Source organism: Branchiostoma belcheri, unplaced genomic scaffold (assembly GCF_001625305.1).
Source record: "Branchiostoma belcheri isolate BF01 breed outbred unplaced genomic scaffold, Haploidv18h27 scaffold10, whole genome shotgun sequence".
Classification (NCBI taxonomy): Eukaryota; Metazoa; Chordata; class Leptocardii; order Amphioxiformes; family Branchiostomatidae; genus Branchiostoma; species Branchiostoma belcheri.
This window is the reverse complement of record NW_017802380.1, coordinates 3006904-3030427: the sequence shown is the minus strand read 5'-3', so window position 1 is coordinate 3030427 and position 23524 is coordinate 3006904. Positions and strand designations below refer to the sequence as shown.

The following is a 23524-nucleotide window of genomic DNA, read 5'->3' as shown; positions in this document are numbered from 1 at the left end:
CGAGGGTATTAATTATCTCTCAATAATATGCGGCGGCGTGTAGCTTAATGGTTAGGGTATTTGGCCCAGGACCAAGAGGTACTGGGTTCGAATCTGTGACATGGCAATATTGTTGTGCCCTTGGGAAGGTCACTTTGCACGACTTTCATCACTTCGCTGAATTGGAAATGGCTTCAGTTAGGGACGTCCCACGGATAGGACGTTAGATAGATGTCCATGTTTGCAATTGAGGAGAGCCACACCTCGAGCAAATTGAAAAACCGACCCTACTCGAAAATAGTTGGAGTCCTTCCCGATGTGTGTGGTTCAAACCTTATGGTCGTACATGGGGTCGTATTGAGGTCAGCGGCAAATGGCAGCCGCTCCAAACCTTGCGATTCAGCCCCATTAATTGTAAACTCCTCACAATTCAGCCCTTGGCTGCAAGGATAGGACAGAGTAGCCAGCCTAGCCCAATATATACATAGTTTCTGACAGAACTCGAATATATGGCCTCTCATTAGATTTAGAGCATCAACCTTAAACAATAAAACTGTCTGAAAGCCAGGTAAGTAATGAATACTTTATTTAAATCAACAATCTATTTGCGGATCAATCCGCCCCAGCAATGCGCCAGTTGCTTGTGAATCGTGTGTCTGATCAGATAGGTCCTCTCCGTATATTACCCGCATCTACAGGCGCCTGGGTACCACGGCTTGTACGGCGCTGAAGAGATTGATAGTGAGACTAATGTTCTTCCTCGATCGTTCTTTGGATTTGATGCGTCGATTCCTCGGATGACGACCCCGCACATATTATATACATGGAACCGTGCAGAGCTGTAAAACTGATGGACCTATACTGGCCTTGGACCCAATGTTTGAATTCATCTACCTCTACAACTTCGTCCTCTAACAAATCTCTATCTATTTCACATTTTTTACTAAGAAATAATTCATCGTGACATCTTCATATTTCATCTATATACCCGGAAACATTTGGACCTTGTAGTTGTTTCGCATCACTAACATTCTAGATTCTATCTCTTCTGGCAGACGGGTACATGTTTTCCATTTCGAACAAGCCAGTATTTGCTCTAAATACCCAGTCTGTATTCATATATATCTCTAGATTTGGCACAGTTGACTGCCCCCCCCCCCTCATGCTATTATATATATCTACACTATACAAAATCTTCCCCTACAAAACATACTATTTTACGACAGTAGTGTGTATCAGCAACAATAAAAAATGAAAAATATTGTGTCCAGTAGAAAAGAGTCAGATGGATTCTGTTGTAACTAGAGTTGGTAACTTCTGCGTGAAATAGAGTTCCTTAGTCAGCATGGACACGATACACGGGATCTGTTTCTTCTTGTTGAATGACTCATCTGGGGACAAGGATTCGAACTCGGTCGCAACCTGGACAAATACAGAAGAAATAGGCTAGTGAGATGAGAGGAACAGATGCTGGAAATATTGTCATAGTTGCAAAATATCGATGCCATACCCCTTCTACAGTAGTAACACAGCCCGTTACGTCACATTTAGGTGGAGAAAATGCATTTATTTTGTATATGTCCATACAGAAAAGAAGCAGGAAAAGGTGAATCGATCTGTATCTGTATAGCCGATATAACCGCCCCTCTGCTTAACACACCAGCTAATAGTCTAACTTACAAGTCCTTAAATCCGAAAAATCCGAATATGTTGTCTGTGTGAAGTGACTGCATCAGTACCGCACCTGTCTGTTGACCTTGGTCAAGAGCTGCATGATCTCGAGCCCAGAGTACCCATCCTCGCGGAGCACCTTGCACAGGGCCTGGATCAGCCAGGAGCCCTGCCGGATGTTTCTCCACGAGTAATATCCTGAAAAGGCAGGAGATTCTTTAGAAATAAGCATTTGTACCGATCAAATTGACAACAGAGTCGCATGAGAAGATCGACACTTTGGAATAATTGTCCTGTGCATGTGGATCTAATTAAACAATAGACAATGTATGAACAAGCTAAAGTGGTGCCATTTTTTTAAGAGTTTGAGGTTTTATTTGTCTCTTATATGAAGGAAAATATTTATATTCTCCGCTTCGCATGGTACTTTCTTTACTCCAATACTGTCGCTATATTAATATAGATCCGATACGTTTTACCTTGTGTAATTTTTGTGAAATGAAGTCTATCTATAAATTAGTCTATCATAAAGACAGAAACTTCCACACAACACCACACAAGTTTCAGTAGCCAAGTGTGTAAAGTGCATAACTAGTCTTTCAGCACCAAGGAGAGGCCCCACCTTGCGACACAGAGTAGAAGTACAGGAAGTCCGCCCCAGACGGTAGAGTCTGTGACTGCGGACGGAGGGTGACGTCACTGTCTGAGGAAGTAGACGCCAGCGTCACTCCCTCCATCAGCCTCTCACCCTGACATGCCTGCAGAAACATAAAAAAACCCTAGCTGACACGTTGTTTGACATAATTTGTGGCTTCAAATCTGCCTGAAGTTGTAACGACTATGTGATTTCTAGCAACGAAGGAACCTGGAACCAAATAGAAGTAATAACGAAAAGTCTAATTTAGACAAAACTGATCAAGAAGACCACTCAAGAGACCCATATGTAAAATCTGTGGACAAATGGTCACTGTAGACAAATTCTTAATGCTTGTGTCAATGGGAAAATCATCTGAGGGACCACCAAAAGTGATCACATGTACATTGGCCAAATAGTCTTTAGGTAGATGCGGTCACTTGTACAGGTTTGCACTGGTACATACATACTGCAATCAACGACACCGAGTGTATCATTATCATGATCAACAAATAAATCTTTTGTCAGTCTTCCACCATGTTTACCTGAATGACGAAGAGTTTGGGTTTGCCGATGAGAGTTTTACAGTTCTCGCCCCTGAAGTAGGCGGAGAGTTTGTCGACGTTGACCAGCCCGTCCACGCCGTACACCTGCTCGCCCTTGTACCCGTGACTCATGATGGACACCAGCAGGCAGTCAGAGTCGCCGTGGTCCTCATCAGCAACTGGGGAACAAACGGCGTGGGGTTAGTATATGGCTATAAACTGTGGCCTGGGTGCCATCCTATTTGTATGCAGGGGCCCCAAAACTCACTCCCAAGCGAGTATGTGAGCCCCGGCATACAAATAGGGGGGCACCCAACTAATAGGCTGAATAAAGATACTCTTTTTACACAACCAACTATTTACGAATGTCTATAGGCTGTTCAATTCAGAATTCAGTAGAGGGCTTTCATCGTATTAGCGTCGGATGGTTGAGTGGCTAGGCTAGACTACCGTGCACGCTGTTCCTTGCCTTCCTAGTTAGAGGTTTGACTAAGTGCCTTGGGGAAGACGCACTTACAGACTGAGGTAAAAGCTAGTGGAAGTAGAGGGATGGGCTCTGCCTTTGAAATGCAGTGTCCTACAGTGGATATCCAATGCCCCTACGGCATCAAAGGCTATGGGACCTTTACCTTAATTCTACGCATGCAGAGAATAATCGCAGCATTCGAGGCCTGTCTGATGCAAGACGGAGGGTGCCAGGTCTCCGTCAGGGCAAATGTAATGAAATGTACTAATTGCCATGCTTTAACATTGCATTCCACATTCTCACCTTGTCGGAGAACTCTTCTCATCTGCTTGCACGTCAGGTCTGTGTACACGCGGACTTCGAAGTCCAGATCCAGCAGCACCTGGGACAGGTTCTCCAGGTCCACCTCTGACCCCTCCCGCATCTCCATCTGGGTACTGGCGTTAAAGTGTCTGCACGAACAGGACAAGAAATCGGAGATTTCAGTTTTCCGAGACGTATTCTTTGAATTTTCGTGACCTTTAAGTTCAGACTTTCGGAAAGTATTTTGGGCACTGTGGAGCGGGTTGCATTTATGTAATTTGATGTGGTATTACACCACTTCTTGAAGGTGCCTGCTGGATCACCTTCAGGTGTCAATCAACTGTCAAAATCACCTCCCGCCCCCCTGCAACCGAACGCAATTAGGACAGTCTAAACAAACATAAAATGCTTGACAATAACAGTAACAGGCCAAAGTGCGGTTTAAGGCGGGACAGATTGTGACAAGTGATTTCAGGCTTACTTGTTGTTGATGATAACGGCCAGCCCCCTTCTGGGATGAGACATGTCATATCTCAGAGCTTTCTCTTCGTTTGTGATTGCTTCCTTGTCCTCGCTGGGAACTTGTGAAGATGCGGAGTGGCTTTCTGAAAAAAAGATAGAAATGTGATACATGCATACAAGAACGCCATCCTGCGACACACATAGAAACTGCATACGGTTTGCAACCTTTGTCCGACATATTATCATCTTAATTCAAAGAAGTAAACAAGCTATAGAGAGTGCTGCACTCTTATGTAGGTCGCGCAAGGTGTTTTACCTTTTAATTCTTTCAGATATTTAGCTGCCAGTGCGTTGTCACCTTTCCTCTTATTGCTGATCCAAACTTCTCCTGCGATGATGCCGACCCCCGCAAACCCAGCCAGCGCCGCCAGTTTGGATGTTGTCTGTGACTTGGAGCGACATTGCCCTGTGCAGACCCCGTGTGCTGTTGGAACAGAAACGATCGTGTGTTAGGTATTGTTATACACTTTGTTGGGGAAATCTTGTTCAGGTGATAAGAACTAAAGTGGCTTTATCACTTGGCAAGACCCTAGAGCTGAAGGAATCACTGTCCCTTTTGCTGATGAACTATCCCTGTTCCTTGTAGGGAAGTAGAACTGATACTGGAAAACGATCCCTGTCCTTGGTAATGAACTAAAACTCCTGTCACTAGTGCTAAAGGACCACAGTCCCTAGTGCTGAAAACTCATCTCTGCCCCTGGTACTGGACTACAATCCCTGTCCCTGGTACAAAAGTACTACCCCTGTCCTTGGTACTGAAGTACAATCCCTGTCTATGCCAAAAATCCAAACACTGATTGTGACTTTTTCGTTAACGTTTCTCTTTCTACCCCTGTCTCTCTATCTCTTATTGAATGAAATCCTACCTTGGCCTTGTCTTGATCCAGTGTTTAATTGTCGTGTTAGCCGTGTGCACACGGAGCCGTCCGCAGAGGCAGGTTTGGCGGCGATACGAAACACGAGTCGGAACATTCTTGATCAGATATCTGTGGAAACATACAAAACATACGTCAATTTATTAGTAATACATTCACAATCCAAAAACAGAGTCTTAATCACATTACAAACGCCTTAATTCTCTTTTTTTATATAGATATTGGAATATTTATCCAAACAAATCATCGAGATGCGTATTAGAAGAGTAGAGAGTTCCGGTTACAATGTACGTGAACTACAGTTTCTCACAAGTTCTCTTATACACTTATAAATATACTCATAAAGTAAGACATTCACGGAATCAAGGAACCTGTACGTAATGGTAACCGACCACGTGGCCTTGTATTCGTGTACTGCCGTTCAATGTGGTCATTTAAGTAAATGTGCAAAGGATCGAGACTGTCGCGTCCCGTATGGATGTGAATATGTAGCAGCTGTGTAGATTAGCTTCAAGTAGTGCATGCGTATGTACATGCCGCACTGGGACAGTGAGTGGTGTATACATGCGCGCGGTTGTAAGCCATACATGTATCGTCTACCACCAGTTGTAAATATTGCAATTATCTTACCGCCAGGACCACCAATATACAAGAAAAGACTTTGACAACTGTATATTTTCAAAGATGGTTTTTATTTCCACGAACATGATCAACATATTAACAGCATATTAACAGCATAAGAAATGTCATTAATTATTTTTACAATCATATCTTGGCTCTTTGAAAACATAGCTCAGTTAAAACATGCAATCTAATTTTCTTTAGGTGACGTGTACATTTCATTTTGATCAGTCGTTGTATGGTGGCGGTCCACATGAGACCGAGTACTGATAAGTCTGATAAAAGCGACTCCTTCATTGTAGAGCCTACGGAGACTAACTCATTTAAATATAATACCTCCTTCATGTATCCTGAGATACAGCAAACAACTATAATGCAGTAAACATTATCTTTATATCTACCATAAAGCCATTTACTGGCTTCCTGTATTATTCCGTATTGAAGATGCCACTCTCTCCTTTCGTTCGAGTTGCCGTCGTCAAACATGGGTCACCATCTCCAGGTTTCCATTTTGAGTCGTCCTCCCTGATGTAGACAGATCCTCATTTCTAGTTGTGCTCTCTGGGGCCGACAGATCCTGAAACATCAAAACATTAAGATCAGTAATTTTTAAAAAGGTACTCATATCCATTTTGTAGCAAGCAAACGACGGTTGCTTAGTTACAAAGAGGACTGATCTCACCTTGTTCGCCGTGAACAACACAGCGTCGTGTACACTCACAAACAGCCGCTGACCTCCGACCTTCTCAAAATAGTCACATGACTGCATTTGTGCCCGGATATCAGCTGAAACGGTAAGGAATTAACAGATGTATTTTCAGAATTCAGAATTTTGCCACTATTTAAAAGACGGTGCAGAATTATTCAGATAGGCTTCAATTTTGCGCATGGAATGGCAAATTTATGATCATTTAATCCTGTTATTTCACTTCTCAGTGGACATCAGTTTTAAGCACTACAAGAAAGCTGAGAACATCCTTACGATTTACGTGGGCCAGGAGAAAGCTGACCCCGATACTCTTGTAGTCTTTATACACCTGTAAGAGAAGAACAAGACACAGTTTGGAATACAGTTGTTCATGGTGATGAAGTGCACAGTACATTATTCTCTTTATCAAGAAACCTTTAGCCAATGGCTAGTCCATGGTCCATGGGATACATTGCTGCCCACAAAATACATGGTTTGAAATGTAGGAATTGTTAAATTGCCAATGTTTACTATGGCAAATGCCAAGATTAAAAAATACTTGGATATTCAACAATTTAATTTAGAACATTACCTGTATCAGCGTGTTCATTCCAACAGAATCCACGAAGTTGATTGGTCCACAGTCCAGGATTATAGTCGTTACGTCAGGGGATCTCTTGACTTCGCCCTGCACAAATAAATTAAAGCAAGATGAAGTGTCTTGGACAGTGTGATATTACGCTGGTTAGATCATTTCCACTAAATCTACCATCCCACTCCATGACTAGACAATACTTAATAGGCCTCTAACACCAAAATTCAAATTTGTTTTTTTCAAACGTCTAGATCTTGTAAAATACCTTTATTTTCCTACGTAAAAGTGGCTGAGAGAATATAAGCTGTGCCTAACTTGAGTTCGCAGTCACTTTGTCTGTGTCCTTTCATTTGTATTCACTGTTCTTCTGAAAAAAAAGTTTGCTTACATTGTGAATCACGCTAACAGGCCCGCCGTTCTGCTCCACAGCTGTATCGTCCTCCTCCACGCCAGGGTTCGCCACGCCGTTGCCCATCTGCCCGCTCTTCTCGCTCCGTTTCCGGGCCTTCTCCTCCTTCCTCCGCCTGGCCAGCACGCGTACCGGGTCCAGACCCGTCTTCTTGTACAGGGCCGACTTGAAGGCGTCGCAGTTGGTGAAGCAGAGAGACATGTTCAGACGGAAGATCTTCATGCCGTCGATCTCCTTCACCTACGGCGTGAAATTTACACATAAATCACATTCATCATCTTGTTCTCGCTTTCTATGGTTGTAACAACCATATGCAAGGCTCCGAGACTGTACAAAGTAAAGTGGTCTATAATATCAGTCCAGTCTAAGAAACTTCAATGAGTGAAGTGCAGTACTTCTTTAGTTCCTTGCAGATAGTACCTCACCTTCGGGGAAAAAACACGATGATAAGCTATGTATCGTGTATAACAAAAGAGGCAACATCCCACACAAGTTTCAACATTTTGTTCGTTGTTTTGTAGATAGCTTGTGAGTTCTTAGTGCAACATGCTTTGTAGAAATTCGGCATGCGCTTTGTTTAAGCTGTCGCTTGTTGGTGTGTTTACCTGGTTGTTGCCCAGGTCCCTGTAGATGTCACAGTTGTGGACCTGTCCCAGAAGGGTGGTGGAGGGGCGCTGTGTCCGCAGCACCACGGTCAGGAGAGAGAACCCCACCCCCACACCCAGCCCGATGTCCAGTCCCAGCAACGTCACGGCAAGCCACGTCACCACCCACACCATCTGCACGGGACGGCGCTTGTTATGTTCATATGTGATTCATCTATCTATTCATTTATGTCAACTATTTATTCATTTACAAATGTCTAAAGAAGAGAGAAGAAACATGTACAGCTTAGATATAGTTAGAACATGGCACAGTTTGCCTAGTCCTTTTTGTAACTTAAGAGTAACCCACTGGGGCATGAATATGCAATAAACTTCATTGTCATTGTCATTTTTGTTTACTTTTAGGCACGTGGCCACACATCATTAAAACATGGAAAATAACTACAATAGCGTTATAGATAATGTAACGTCGTGATATTATTTTATTTTCAGACATCTGGTAGAAATACTAGTATAAAAGATTTGATTCCATCACATACACCGGTTTAGATGAAACACAACTTACACAGTCGGCTTTGCTGAGTTTCCAGAGCGGTTTGAGTTCGGTGAACAGTCTGAACATGCTCTTCAGGTTCACCACTACTATACTCGCCAGCACGCACTGAAAGGGATGCATTAGCAATCAATACGTTCTAGAAGTATACAGATAGACATTTCGTGTAGAAAGTATTGAAATACATAACATATGATCTGTAAGATGATTCTTCATTCAGTAAGGTCCAATGGATTTTACAGCTAATATCTCAAAACACATTCGATGAAATTCAAGACAATACCCAAAATCAACAATATTGCGTGATTTTTAGAGAAATGTCCAATGACACTTTGGACACAATGGACACAAACCACGGTTTGTAAAGAGATGGCTAGAGCAATACATTAAAAAGAACTTGTCGCCGTCCATCTGGTGTCCAAGAAAGCTGCCGTGCGCGTGTACTGACCTGTTGGAGCGGCTGGAACAGCGGTCCGATGAACAGCAACACCATCAGCAACAGCACAGCAGACACAAACGTCATCAACTGTGGAGAAAAACATAAAAACATCAAATAAATACACGTTGGCCTGACCCGTGAACGTATTTAGCCGTGCATACATATACTATTTCAGACGAAAGTGATATACATTGACTGATAGCAATCGTAGCAAATGATTGTTTACCAACAAGCTCATCCCTAACTTAAACAAATATCATGGTTTCTTTCCTAGCATCATAATGCATACATCTATCTCTAATTTGCATACATCTATCTCTAATTTGCATACATCTATCTCTAATTTGCATACATCTATCTCTAATTTGCATACATCTAGCTCTAATTTGCATACATCTAGCTCTAGTTTGCCTTGTTTTGCACCAAGTTATATTTCACAGTCTGTATTGAAACGGTTGAAGCAGTAGAACCAGCCCACCTGACTCTTCATGCCGGCCGCGTCAGCCACGGAGGTTCTGGAGATGGACGTGGAGCCGACGAAACACGAGAAGAAGGAGGAGAACAGGTTACTGGCGCCGTACGCTATCAGCTCCTGGGGAAACACGGAGGGCAAAGGTCTGATCAGAAGCGCTACCGTCAATCATGTTTACGTAATCTTCAAAGTAGCTTTATCTTCGGAAGTAGCTTTATCTTTGCCCGGCCGCCCCCTGTGTGGTACAAACAACTCTCAAATGTAGAACTAGGACACGGCGATCGAAGGTAGGAATGTTGTTTGTCACATCCCAATGTAGCTCCACTAGTTATGTAACTTACAAGTGGGGCTACATGTGTTTTGACTGGTTACATAATTGGTCATATATACATCACCAACTGTGGTCACTTAAATCACGTCTTTTTGACTAGGTCGTTAACCTGTCACTCGCACCTGTGATGAAATGTTTGTCTCATTTCCAAATGTACACAAGAGTCAGACACACCGGTACCAGCCATAAAGGTCGGGTGAACTTGACTTATACCAGCAGGTGGCGCCCAGAAACACACTATTCCCAGTAACTAGCGACCATTGCATATTGATCGCCCAAAAATCAAGTACTTCAAACGAATTCCATTGCTGCTTTAATTTGAATTTAAAAAAAAAATTGTATGTCCTAAGTTTGGTGTGTTTTGTTGTCTTTCACACCATACCTTTACATACTGAATTATATTCAGCTTATGAAATCATGCTAGGTCACACAAATTCAGCTTTGGTCGCTCATTGGTCTCTGAAAGGTCTACATCCGGTCCGGAACTGCCTCCTCGGACCGAGCGGTCGGTGCCATGCGCCCACGATCAGTACCAGACACCAGGTGTACCCTTCATAAGTACAAGCGCTCTACAAATATTTACATGTCATCTCTCTTTGACGTGTTTCAGCGTTTCTTTAAGTGTTTAAAAGCATATGGTTAAGCAGTAACTCACTTTTCATGACCGATATTTGTATTACACAAGAGAACAATGGTGTTACCGCGTGTGTAACTTTCCTCTGTGTATGTTTTGACATTTACCTACTTTTCTGGACCCATGTGAGAACATAGCATGTTATCACCAGTGTCACCACGTGTATCGTCACGTGTGTCACCACGAGTGTTCTTACTTATGTCATCACCAGTGTCACCACGGGCCTGGTATCCAGTCTATCGTGGTTGGCACGGGCTGTCTTCGGGGCTCTAATAGATTTCCCCCGTTCAGCTCAATGGGCCACCCGATGGGAGTGTAACACCTGTAGGAGCTTTCCTAATAGAGATTTGTACGCTAGGAGTTAATTGAACTCCCGTCGTGCAAAACCTACCGGGGAGCCTAGTTGCGTCCTACAGCCCCGAAGCAATTGGCCCCGAAGAGAACCCGCCCCAAACGCAACAGACTGGACACCACGTGCGCGGCGTTCCCTGACCCTCCCCGTTACCTGATTGTCGTCGATGCTGTAGCCGTACTTCTTGGCGAAGAGCTTGGCCAGAGTGAGGGACACGGCGAACGACACGATGGACAGGACGATGGCGTCGGGAAGGACGTACAGCAACTGGGAAACGTCTGGAGCCTTCGGAACAGGAAGCCTGAAGACCATGTCAGTAGAACCAAATCAACGGTTAAACTTTCAGAGAATAATTAAATACAGTGCTGTTGAATTCGTTAATTGATAGGGACGTTAGACAAAATTTAATTGTACTTAAAAGCATCATTGTCCGATTGTTTTCCTCTCTGCTATTGGTCGTTTACATCATATGTGCTGAATTGATGCCCGTGTAACACTGTTACTGTGTTGAACTTCTGAAGGCGATTCTAATGAACTAAATGTAAATGTTCAACGTACCCTGTGGGAATCGTACCGACGATCTTCACACCGTAGTTTCCATTCAGGTCAGCATAGTATGATATCAACGTTGCAATGATCAGCTGAAAAAGAACATTACATTTTTTAAACCTCTAGCCGTCACATATTACTGCGCCAACCTATGAAGCGACCACTATTTTAGAGAGTACGATTAATACTACATGTATATGTATATATCAGTCTGAATATATAGTTATGTACTTACCACGATGAGTTCTGTAGGGATGGGGATGCCGCGGAGTTTGTCCTTGTACCTCAGGTTCACTTCCTTCCCGATAAGCAACACGATTATGCAAATGATGGAGGTGATGAGGGCGGCCACGTTGGTCTGGACGATGCGGCTGAACACGGCAATGAACGTCTGTAGGGACAGGGAGCGTTAAAACGCGGTACGGTTAGTTAAAGGTGGCTCTGTTTGTGTAAGTATGTGTGTGATTGTGTGGGGAGTGTATGGGGGGGAGTTGTGTGTGAGCACGTGTGTGAACGCGTGTGTGTGTGTATTCGTGTGCGCGTGTGTGTGGTGTGTGTATGTGTGTGTGTGTGCGTGTGCTTGGATGTGTGTGCGTGCGCGTGTATATATACATATGTGTGCGTCTGAGTGTGTGTGTGTGCGTGCGTGTGTGTGCGCGTGCGTGCATGCATGCGTGTATGTGTGTGCGTTTGTGAATGTTTACATGCTCATGTCTCCAACAGTCTCTCATGAAACAACTAAGAACAGTTGAATATCCACATAAACAGACTCTTCAAGTAACTTAAGTTGAGTTGAGTTGAGTTGTCAATTGATCTGTTACATGCACTGCTTAACGTATGGCGGTCTATCGAGAAAAAGGATGAAGACAAAAAAAGACACCAAAATGTAGCTAGCCATTATTTTCGTAACACAGTACCAGTACTTACATAGACCAGTGATAGCGGTCCGCTGTACCGCGGTATGTCCAGGCCCAGCAGGTACTTGACCTGACTTCCGACCACGTGGAAGGCCGCTCCGACCGTGAAGCCGCTGACCAGGGGGTCCGACAGGTAGATAGTCACGAACCCCAGCCGGAGGATACCCATGCCGAGCTGCGAGGACAGCAGTACCATGTGGTCAAATTTCAGTCAAACTTTCTTTAACCAAGTAGAAATATTACATGCAAAAGGGTTTAATGAGCTGTGCATGTACGCTGTCTTTATCAAGCCCTGAAAACTACAAATTGCAAACTCCAAAACGCAAACTAACGTTAGAATTGCAAACTACAAATCGCAAACTACAATTCTAAACTACAAATTCCAAACTGCAAATTCCAAACTACAATTCCAAACTACATGAATAAATGAAAAGAATAACCAAATGAACTGGGGTTGTATTTTTCCCCGCCCGGACTAGCCACCTGTAGGAGTTTTGAACGAATATGGAGAGGTAATTAGATAGCCTATCAAGAATAAGATAGCTGTTGTTCTTACCTGAAAGATTCCCGCCATGAGTGTTAGCGTGGCGCTGATCGCGACCTTGTCCTCTATCTGCAGCTGTGCGAGGTAGTCGTCAGTGGAGTTGAACCCGGTCGCGTTTAGAGACAGGCCCGCCGGGAGCTCTGTTCTCTCCGGGACCAGCCGTTCTACTGACGAGCCCACCATCACACTCACCACAGCCATGGTGCCTAGTGGGTATATGGGATGGATCCTTTTTTACTACGATGTACTTCATTTGTACATCCGTCCATGCATCCGCCCACCCACCATCCATCCGTCCACCCACCCATCCATCCATCCGTCCATTCATCCGTCCACCCATCCATCCATCCATCCATTCACCCACCTACCCACCCATCCATTCCTCCAGCAAATCATGTGTACAGTTACCATACATATAGCTTGATCGGTTTTTAATGGAGGTAAGTTACAAACACTACTCTCCAAGCACAGATCGTAACCTACGGCACATGATAGAAAAGTCACAATCTTCCCCACAAACCTTTTATAAGTGTCTGAGAATTCGTCCAGATGCATGGTGTATTTTGTACATTACTAAGTGCATGAGCGTATGAAGTTATGACAGTGAGTACTCACCAAAAGGTAGGTTCTTGGAGGTTCCTAAGATCGCATAGATAAGCCCGGGGAAGAACGACGAGTACAGGCCGAAAATCGGCGGCACAGACGCCAACAGGGCGTACGCCATTCCTGGGAGTGGAGGAGACAAGAACAAAGAAAAAATGTTGTCCATTAGAAATAATGACTGTGGAAATCAAACTAGGAAAAGGTCGATAACATTTACATGTACAGGTGCAATTTCGTTAGCCTCTATCAGGCTTCAGTAAGCGGTCGACAATAGTAGAAATTGGCCAACTAGATGATACACCAGGGGAGTTGATCGATAAGACAAAAGTTTGCCTCAAAACTGTTCTCTTAGCGTGAAACAACTCCCCTAGCATATCAGCGGTCTACTTGGTCAATTTCTACTCATTCCAGCCGTTCCCGAAGCCTGGTAGAGGCTACAATTTCGTCACAGCAATGACATGGCAAGTTTGATAGATTACTATCGGCTTCGCCCCTACGGCGTCGCCAAAAACAATAGTTTCCTCACCTTGAGGAATCCGCATGATGCCCACAGTGATCCCCGACACGACGTCTCCCACGATGTTCTCGCGGATGCGGTATTTTGGCAGCCATGCTAGGATAGGCAGGATCGTGAACAGAAACTTCTTGGCCCTGGCCTTGTTACACGTGCACCTTTTCTTCAAGTTCCTGATCACTCTCTCCTTCACGGTGGACTCAGGGCCTGAGTCGTTAGTTTGGTCGTACTTTATGTACGCTTGATCGGGAGGTACATAGACTGTGGTACTGGAGAGCCCGAGGGCCCGGAGGCGGGCGGTGGTCTCCGAGGGCGCGCCTCCGTGGTTAGTGGCCGCCATTCTCGTCCTATAACAATGGGGACAAGAATTATCGGTACACATGTACACAAGAACTCGCTTTATAACCAGGAGGTCGTGAGTTCAAACCCTGGCCGGGTCGTGCCAAAGACTTTAAAAATGGTACAAACTGCTTTCTCTGCTTGACAAAGAGTACAGGAAGGTCACACACACAACACTACCAGCTGGCTAGCTCCCTGCTGTAGTGCTTGCACAACTGTGTGGCCAAAGGGCTACAGAAATGGAGATGGGCACCACCCCTATGCTCTGCACAGAGCGGAACGGGGACACAAGAACTAGCCTCCACCAGGCTTTCTGGAGGTTATGGATGGTAGAATTCGGCCAAATTCACCGGGGAGTGAAACGCGGTGTAGGTAATATTTCTAGTTGCCAAACTCTACCGGCAAATCGCGTCTTCAAAAGAACCGACAGTGTGTGTGTGTGGTCGGTACTTAAAGAAAACCTAGTTGCTGTGGAGCGAGCATGCAGGAAAAATGTCGCCTCGAATCCTCAACCGCTTGATCTTTCGCGCATATAACTGGTAATCTTGTTATTGTAATCGAATATCTTCGTCGCAAATGAATGACACGATACGCAAAGATGTTTGATCTCTCGTATGACGACCCAAAATTGTACGGATTTGACTAGACTGACGTCTCGGAAGTGTTAATCTTATCAACAGCTTGGGGGCATGGCCTTAACCTCACCTTCATTCCACTATGAGTAATTAGCATTTTGTTGACATTCGAGTTTTCGCCATGGTGACAAGAATATCAAACTTTTTGGCTGGCGCCCGCCGACAACTGATAAGGATTACCTAATCAACTCGTAACTTCCGAACAAAACAACAGGTAGATGCATTATTTTAAATCCACGCTGTCGTGTTGTTTCAACTAAAATACCGTCCTGACAAGATAATCAGAGACGGCAGACTTCACCCCCTTACCCACACAGTTTGTAGGTGATTGTTGTGTTAACAATAGCAGTATCATATGGGGTGTGTGGGAACGCCGCTTTGCGTATATTGCGAAAATCGCAGTAACACACAAAGAGACATACGTACATGTAGACAGACAGACATTCCATAATGACACTTTTCTGTTCTTTACGGTGTGAAGTAGATAGGACAAATCTACACCCTCTTCGCAAATATTCTCAAGTACAGTCTCGAAAACTATCCATAAATAGCGTCCAATCTGTACCTGTGGTCTGTTATGAAGATAAATTTACCCTTGCAAAGATAAGGCCTTGTACAAGTACTAGTACTACAATTATGCAAACAGTACACAAGACCCTGTCGTTGCCATGCAATGTCAATATTGAAGTTACCACGTGCTTTATGGTTAAAGTGCGCCCTCTTTATGGTTAAAGTGACCCAAGGTGTCATACATTATAAATTGTGATGTTTGCAATGTGTTAACTATTTAATCTCCAAGCAGATGTACATTTGTATTAAAGGATCCGGCACAGTCGCAGTGCTTTTCGTGTGTTTTGCAATAGAGAGAGGCGCAGAAATTTAGCTTGCTATGAAACGTCATTTCTTCTGTACACCATGCTTTGGGAAATGTTCACGGATTTGGTGAGTAGACCAACTTCGTGAGCTTTGTGCGTGCACACATAAACACACAAGGTCACACACACAAACACACACATACACACGCACGCACGTTCACACACGCGCGAAACACACTGAGTGGGTGACTCACATACCTACACATACGAACAGACATACATGTACACATCCACACACATACGACATGCACAGACACAGGGAGACACACAAACACATACACAAAACTTACATAAGACACACAAACAAACAAAGAAACAAACGTGGGGTCGTGTGGCGAAGCGGCAGAGTGCGCGACTCGGAACTAAGAGTCCCGGGTTCGAGTCCTGACATGCCACCGATCTTGTGCCCTTGGGAAAGGCACTTTACACGACTTTCCTCACTTAGCTCAGGTGTAAATGAGTATTGTCTTGTCATGTATTTGTCCCCTGTGTTGGTGGCGGCATTAATATAAGTTGAAAAAACTTGAGTGTGTCGTCACCACGTCTGGTGATTACATCCTGGAATAAAAATTAAAAAAAAGAAACAAACACGCGCGGTCCAGTCGCCTTCCTTGTCCGTCGCTACGCCACACTTTCAGCACGTGATGCCATGACAAAATGAACTGTGGTAATACCCTCAGAAAGTCGCGCTGTGTTGGTTTTATTGACACCTTCTAATTAACAAAACAAGATAAACGGCTTAGCTTGTCGTCTGAGGAGTTTATAATTAATTAATGTCTTATCTAACAACCCTAGAAAAAAACAACCCTAGTCCCTGAAACGGGAAAAGTCCCTTTTTCGCGGTGTATGCATCTGTGTTAAACTATCTCTCACTCTCTTCCCCTCTCTTCCCCCTCTCTCCCTCCCTCTCTCCCCCCTCTCTCCTCCCTTTCTCTCTCTGTATATGTATGCGTGTGTGGTGCGACGGTTCATCTATTGTGTTTCTCGTATCCCCCTCTTTTTTTGCATAGGGGACTACAAGAAACCGGCCGGGTACAATAGCGATGCAGATAAAACCATTCGGATTAAGTTAGAGCCCTTCCTGTGTGCGGACAGCGCAGTGAGTGTGCCCCGTTCCGATCGAGCTTTGAACCTTCCACTACTGCCCTAGATAAGAAAAAAAACGCCAAGTCACGCTTGCTCATGACGGCAGTAATCCGTACCAGGCGCGGTGAAGGTTGCACAGAATATTGACACAAACGTTGTACCTTTGTTCTACGTGTATAAGCATAACGTTTCTATAATGCCTAGTCATGGTTGCGTAGATATGACCATGCATTGTCCACGTACGCACCGTCCAAGTGCAGAGTCCACGGGTTAAGCACCTGGCGTTCATTTCACATAAAAACTTGCATGTCTGCATGACGGAGCAAACCGCGTCAGAACCTTCAACGCCTTATAATGGGGCTATTGAAGAATGACAAGTCGCATGCTTTATATGCTGTATTGTCTGGAATATTGCAATTGTAATAGTAACTGGTGAGCTGTATGAACGTTGCATGAACTGGTACCGGTGCGCAAATATATATGACCATATGCAGGCAATAGACCCCATTTATCACTATTTTATTCTTTTATGTTCTCTTTACACGAAATGCATTTTGTTATTATCCTACACTAGTTGTATTTTACATGTGTCTGTACAAGTCTGTAGAAGGAGGTTCACCGTCAATAAGTACCATACTACTAAATAAAATACATGTATTAGAAAACACTGCCATTATTCAATGACATCGTGAATACACACTGCACATCAGCGCAACAAGTAATGGTGCTATCGGGGAAAATCACGACTGGAATGCCGTTGATTTGTTAGCTGTGGGGTAATGATTGAAGTAAAGCGCTGCACGCGCGTCTTTTCTGGGTCATCCCAAGCATCCGTATGCAAAGGTCTTACGTGTAATTACATAAAATGGTGTGCCAGCGCGACAACCCAAGTATTTCACTCACCGTGCCTGTCCGTTAGTCCAAGCTTACTATCGCTGTAGGTTATCGCCGAACAAACAGGTCGCCGCAATGCTACAAACGTGAACAGCAGCGTCCGACAGTCCGTACAAGAGAAAAGCGAAAAATCCGACCATACATGTACACGTGCAGCGTGCGTTGGCGTCGGAAAACCACACGTGATTAAACAGGCCCGCAAATAAAGTTGGAACGCGAGGAAGCCTGCTTCACGTGCAGAACATGTACATGTACGTGTCCAAAGTTGACTTACTCGTCTCGGTGAAAATATAACTTGCCGCATTAACTGTCGCGAAAAGCAGCAACCGCTGGGTGTTTTACGTAGTGAAATGGCAAAAAAGTACATCCCGTTGCTACAAGTAACCGTTCCGCTTATAACTGTACAAGGTGTGGATGTGTGTACAGTGTGTAGCATATCTAACTGCGATAACAATTACTTTTAAAAAAGAAATGGAATATATACAATGTACATACCGATGCCCAGAGGGTCCGCCTGACTTGGGAAAGTAGCGCGATTAGATTCCAGTTTGTCCCTGAGAAGGTTTATATATCAAGCTGTGGTTTTATAAGTCACAAGACCGCTAGGTCGCTGATTGGCCAATAAGAGAACATGTTGACATAGCCAACGGTTCTGGCCAATCAGAAGCGGATATCAAAAGATACATATCCTACATCGCCATACAGGCACTTCGGATTTATTTCGCCTCGTTAATCAATAGCTTGCAAGCTCGCCGGAGTGAGTGAGTGAGTGAGCGAGTGTGTGTGTGTGTGTGTGAGTGAGTGAGTGAGTGAGTGAGCGAGCGTGAGTGTGTGTGTGTGTGTGTGTGTGTGTGTGTGTGTGTGTGTGTGTGTGTGTGTGTGTGTGAGTGAGTGAGTGAGTGAGTGAGTGAGTGAGTGAGTGAGTGAGTGAGGAAACATATTGAATGCGCGCCACAAGATTCTCCTCCAGTTCAAATCAGCACACCGTTCAAATTCCTGTTTCAAAGTCCTTCTACAGCAACAGTTTCTTTCCCCGGACTGCAAACCTATGGAACTCCCTCCCAATCACATGATTTCCTTCTGAATACAATCCTCAAACTTTCAAAATAAACATTCACCGCCATCTTATGGCATAGTCAGACGTGTGTTGCGTCACCTAGCTCAATGCCTAGAAGTGGTCATTTGGCTTTGCATTAAGCATTAAGAAAAAAGAGTGTGGTACTAGTATAGAGAGACCTGTGCCTCAAAGCAACACCGGCCAAACTATGGCAAACATAGATTTTCTACCAAGGTTTTTATCCTAGCATTCCTCTGACCGCCTCATCGTCACGTCGCAGACTTGTACAATACATTAATCAAACCCACTCGCCTGCTGTCACCCTAACCTCGGGATACATTATGTACACATAAACTTTTCAACTTGAACACAAAGATCAAGTGGGCCTGCCTGTGAGAAACACAATACTGCTATTCAGAGCAGCATACTTAACATAAATGTACAATAAAGATCTTCCACTCAATAATTAGTTACCGATAAGGGACGACGTCCTTCAACTTACTCTCCAAGTATACGTTTGTACGCGTTTTGTCGGGCTTTCTAACTGGCCTCCAAGCAGAGGTTGGGTTTGTTTTGGTCGTTTTAGATGTGTGTTTTGTCGGTCTTTTTTTCAGCTTTTCTTTGGATATACTGGCCTAACTCTGTGGGACTTACCCTGTGGTGTTAGCCCAGTATATTATCCAGGTCTCTCTATCAGCCCCTGTCACACATTTCACGAACTACCCACAAATTCGTCCCCGAACACCAGCCGACCTGAGCACTATGGCCAGATTTAGGCCACGCCTACTTTTGTATATGAATCAAAACGCCTCACGAATGTTTTAAACATTTTGAAACATTCGGCTGGCGCAACCGAACGCCAGCCGACCCACCCGAACGCCAGCCGACCCTAACCATGGTTGGTCAGCGTTCGGGAGGCCAAATTTGTGAATGTGTGACAGGGGCTTCAGTCTAATATACTATGTCTCTGATGTACAGCCCAGCAACAACGCCTAAAACAGCCCAAACCTTTGCTTGCAACTCACGTGTACCGGCTAACTATGATCGGACGGGGCATCAATCCTTGTCATGTAATATGTAAGCATGTAAGTTACATACTTACACATAACTTTCAAGGAGGTTCTTGTTAAAACAAGGAGTTACATTTTAACAAGACCCTCCGCGGTCAAGTTTACTCAGCCCGTGTTTGTCTTGCCTCCTCTCTACAGCAAACTCACCCAACAACACAAGCAAATGCCGAAACGTCGTTAGAGAAAAAAGACGGTGTGTGCCTAAGAAAACTATGGTGAATTGGCTTATCTACAAGCTATTCACCATTACTAACACAATGCTTAAGCTGGATGTAAGCTTGTCTGTCACCTGTATAATCTAGTTGTAAACCTATCTATCAAAATTACTAATGCAAAACAACTCAGAATTGTTGACACAGGTCACAAGCACTAGCCGTACTACTGAGCGCCATAGTCTTATTCATTTTCTGACATCCACAGCTCTCGTATCAGGACATGACAGCAACCAGCTGATCGTCCGAAACCAGTAGATATCAAAGCTCGCTATGCAGGCTGATCTGACAGAAACTCAATTATTTTCAAATCATGTTTTGGCTAACTGTCCCTAGCTAGCCTCCACCATGCATTCCTAAGGGTTTATTAAGTTTAGATACTAGTAGTACAATACGGCAAAAATAGGGTGTGTACTTGGCGGCCAGCCGGTAAGGGTAACTTGGCAAGTCATTGTCCCTCTTGATTTAATTATTTTTCATCCAGTTTGTTTAGTCTAGAGAGACGGAACTACATGTACCTCCCAGCCATTCGCAGTCTCGTGACAATAGTATTTCGAGTGCAAAAGTGACATAATCTGATAGGCTGTAGAGTAGAAAATACTCAAGTTTGCACGTGGACAACAATAGGTCACCCTAGCGCTAATCTTCATCATATGCCTCAGTAAAAAGTATATGTTCGCACGGCGTTTAACAGGCGGGGAAAAGTTAGAGCCCATGCACTGCTCATTTTAGAAGAGCTGACGTTTCTTCCCATGGGTTAACGTTAACCATATTTTTGGCTTAGCCTGACTAAACCGCGCTCCTGGCGGCCACCCGCCCCGGCGAAGGTTGCCACCCCCCGAGCTAGAGAGCTTACGTAACACAGGCTAATATCTGTCGGCGCGTTTTTAGGATAGACGACGCGTTTAGAATAAATCCAGCCACAGGCGATACGTTCACACACCAAATATCGATATCACACCGATCTATCCACAGGTTCTGTTCACATACTATTCCGAATCCCAAGCAGGCACCCTGGGAAATGCACTTAGTAACTATTTCCTCACTCAACACATGTCAAAATGAGTATTCCTGATTTTTTTTCACTGTACTTTTATGTTCACTGTTTTCACTGTCGCTTCTGTACCGTGAACTTATCATTACAGTTAACAAAAATTCCTGGACTTTCTTTTTCCTGCAACTGTCACCACCGTGAACATGTCCACTTTTCTCAGACCGTGAAATTTTTGTACCGTGAACATAAAGTGAACTAGAAAGGCCAATATTTGCTTTGGAGCAAATATAGCGATGGGTTCACCACATTTTACCACATGGCAGGGAAAGAATGAGAAACACAAGGGAAAACAATGCTTTACATTGATATAACTATAGTATGAAGTAACATACAACTAAGACTACAACAGTTGGATAGCTATTCCCTACATTATTGGTTAGGATTGCATAATGCAAACTGTTGATTTTCAAGATAAAAAGAAGCGTTCATAGCCCGCATTCCAATGCTGGAGCAGGAAAGCTTAAAATACCTACCAAAACACTTGAATACAGACATACTGTCAGTATGGCATGGCTCTGTGCAGGTGTAAATGAAGTTAAGCCAGTTAAATCCCAACAGCCAATCAGCAAGGAGAATAGAGGAAAGCTGCATGCCTATTGGTTGATGCCTTGCATGCCATTGTGATGACTCATGTCCAAATGTGGTAAACACTGCACACTTACACAGTAATACATTAGCTATTACACAGCCAAAAAACTCAAATAAAACCATTCTAAAAGCCTGTATCACAATAATTTAAAAAACGCCTAGGGGTATTTGCCCACTGTACCTCCATACCAAATTTCAGGACCTTAGGCCCTAAAATGAAGAAGCTGAATCCATTTAAAGATATGGCAGGAGGAGGAGAAGGAGGAGGAGAAGGAGAAGAAACATCAGAAAAAGCAATATGGTTTCACCACACCACTTCGTGGTGTGGTGAACCCATAATTACAGTATCTAGCTTCCTGTAGGGACGAATCACCGAGTTCGGATCCTACAGTAGCCACCTAATGGTCACTCCTTGACCAATGGATACTGCCTTGCCACCGTGGGATCGGCTTGCAGATTTGTAGGGGCGTCCTCTTGGATGGGGCGTTAAGTCGGAGGTCTAGTGGGCCACGCCCACTACACTTACCGTAAAGAGCAGGAGTCCATCCCGTGAGAGTGGGTCAAATTCAAGTTTTACAGTCCTGTATTACGCAGCTCAGCAGTGTACATATTGTAACTTTAGTGTTTCACCTAAAGGCAGTTTACGGGGTTATAGAAAAAAAGTGAACTCACAACGCGCCACCGACAGTGTGAGTGGATCAAACTTTGTACAGTCCTGTGTTACGCCGCTAATCTTGTACACACTGCTCAAAAACGGTGAGTTACGTATACACCGTAAAAGGCCGTTTACTGGTTATACCAAACAAACAAAGAAAGTGAACTCACCACGCCACTGATGTGAGTGGATCAAACCTTACAGTCCTATCAGTCTTACGTAGTTTGTACTTCCTGTACAAACCTGGGGTGTTGCGCCTTAACGGCTGTTTACGGTGGTTATGCCAAGGAACCTTCTTGGCTGTACCAAACACTTAGAACAATTAAGTGAACTCACCACGCCACCTGCCCTGACTTGCGTGCGACGCGTGTTAGCTCCAAGTTTACCGGCATCAGCAACTCAGCGTGGCGGCGACCAAGATATTAAAGACAAACGACAAACCGTCTCAAAGCCACGATTGGTATGGCATTGAGTTTACAGAACATGGAAACCGGTCTGTAGTATACAGCTTTTGTGATTTTGTAAGACACGGTTATACGGTGACAGACAAAACCTTGTGTGTCACACAAGGCAGACAGTGTACTATAATACATATGTATCTAGCTATACTGGAAGTGGTCATACTACATGTGGTTCGGGTAATTTGGTCTTCCGCCAGTCTTCGCGGTTTCAGGGCCCTCTTTAGCCTCTACCAGGCTTCTGGAGGCGGGTGGAAAGGCCAAATAGAGAGATAACATGCCAAGGAAGTTCAGGCCCGCTGGAAAGTACAGTTTGCCGCTCCCGGACCTGAACTCCCTTGGCATGTTATCTCTACTTGGCCGATTTCTACTCTTTCCAGCCACCCCCAGAAGCCTGGTAGAGGCTAGACTCTCTTCACAGTTTCGGGGCCTTCGGGTCGGTGTGATCTTCCAGAAGAGCGGAGGAAAGGGTGCGGACACCGGAAGTGCTGCTGATGTGATGTGCACTGATGTCGTGCTTTGAATCAGCTGGCTGCTTGGCACCCACCCAAGGTCCTCGGTGTCGTCATTGTCTCGTGTATCCGGTGCCATTATAGATAAACGTCACGGACAATCGTAGGACGATCGCAGGCGATTTGGGTTAACACGAATCCTCTTTTTGTTGTTGTGGAGATAGCGCGCTTATAATGCTTTTATCAGGTCATATATATGTACTGTAGGGGAGGCCAATTTCCATGTACGTCGGGTCTGTAATACCATAAAAACCAAGGTATTAAAACA

General features: G+C 44.3%; 2 protein-coding genes across 3 annotated transcripts; both read right to left on the bottom strand.

Moving 5' to 3' along the window:
* Window positions 1-886: 886 nt before the first annotated feature.
* On the bottom strand, window positions 887-18231 carry LOC109470881 (caspase-3-like). Of its 2 annotated transcripts, none has more exons than XM_019769964.1 (9): window positions 18146-18231; window positions 4987-5106; window positions 4377-4544; window positions 4080-4203; window positions 3599-3747; window positions 2830-3008; window positions 2273-2408; window positions 1724-1848; window positions 887-1401 (listed from the first exon to the last, which is right to left on the bottom strand). In XM_019769964.1, the coding sequence occupies exons 2-9, from the start codon at window positions 5090-5092 to the stop codon at window positions 1261-1263; spliced, it is 1128 nt and encodes a 375-aa protein (XP_019625523.1). In that variant the 5' UTR covers window positions 5093-5106; window positions 18146-18231; the 3' UTR covers window positions 887-1260. The 2 variants fall into 2 exon arrangements, with proteins under 2 accessions (XP_019625523.1, XP_019625533.1); XM_019769974.1 differs by lacking the exon at window positions 18146-18231 and adding an exon at window positions 17660-18066.
* Window positions 6095-23023, bottom strand: LOC109468996 (sulfate transporter-like). Its single transcript, XM_019767385.1, has 17 exons — window positions 22623-23023; window positions 13834-14168; window positions 13320-13430; window positions 12717-12910; window positions 12171-12335; window positions 11479-11634; window positions 11253-11335; window positions 10848-10995; window positions 9384-9497; window positions 8915-8992; window positions 8479-8574; window positions 7914-8087; window positions 7288-7548; window positions 6897-6992; window positions 6599-6653; window positions 6299-6402; window positions 6095-6193 (listed from the first exon to the last, which is right to left on the bottom strand). Exons 1-17 carry the CDS (start codon window positions 22676-22678, stop codon window positions 6095-6097), a joined length of 2325 nt encoding a protein of 774 aa, XP_019622944.1. The 5' UTR covers window positions 22679-23023.
* Between the last annotated feature and the right edge of the window lie 501 nt (window positions 23024-23524).

What these genes read in the sequence shown, in the direction of transcription:
- LOC109470881 (XM_019769964.1), bottom strand. Translation starts at nt 5,092, where the DNA reads ATGTTCCGACTCGTGTTTCGTATCGCCGCCAAACCTGCCTCTGCGGAC. An exon ending in ATATCTGAAAGAATTAAAAG is followed by an intron (nt 4,204 to 4,376) that starts GTAAAACACCTT and finishes TCTTTTTTTCAG; the next exon opens with AAAGCCACTCCGCATCTTCA. An exon ending in CCAAACTCTTCGTCATTCAG is followed by an intron (nt 2,409 to 2,829) that starts GTAAACATGGTG and finishes ATGTTTCTGCAG; the next exon opens with GCATGTCAGGGTGAGAGGCT.
- LOC109468996 (XM_019767385.1), bottom strand. Translation starts at nt 22,678, where the DNA reads ATGCCGGTAAACTTGGAGCTAACACGCGTCGCACGCAAGTCAGGGCAG. An exon ending in TGTTCCAGCCGCTCCAACAG is followed by an intron (nt 8,575 to 8,914) that starts GTCAGTACACGC and finishes CATCCCTTTCAG; the next exon opens with TGCGTGCTGGCGAGTATAGT. An exon ending in TCTCCTGGCCCACGTAAATC is followed by an intron (nt 6,403 to 6,598) that starts GTAAGGATGTTC and finishes TTACCGTTTCAG; the next exon opens with CTGATATCCGGGCACAAATG.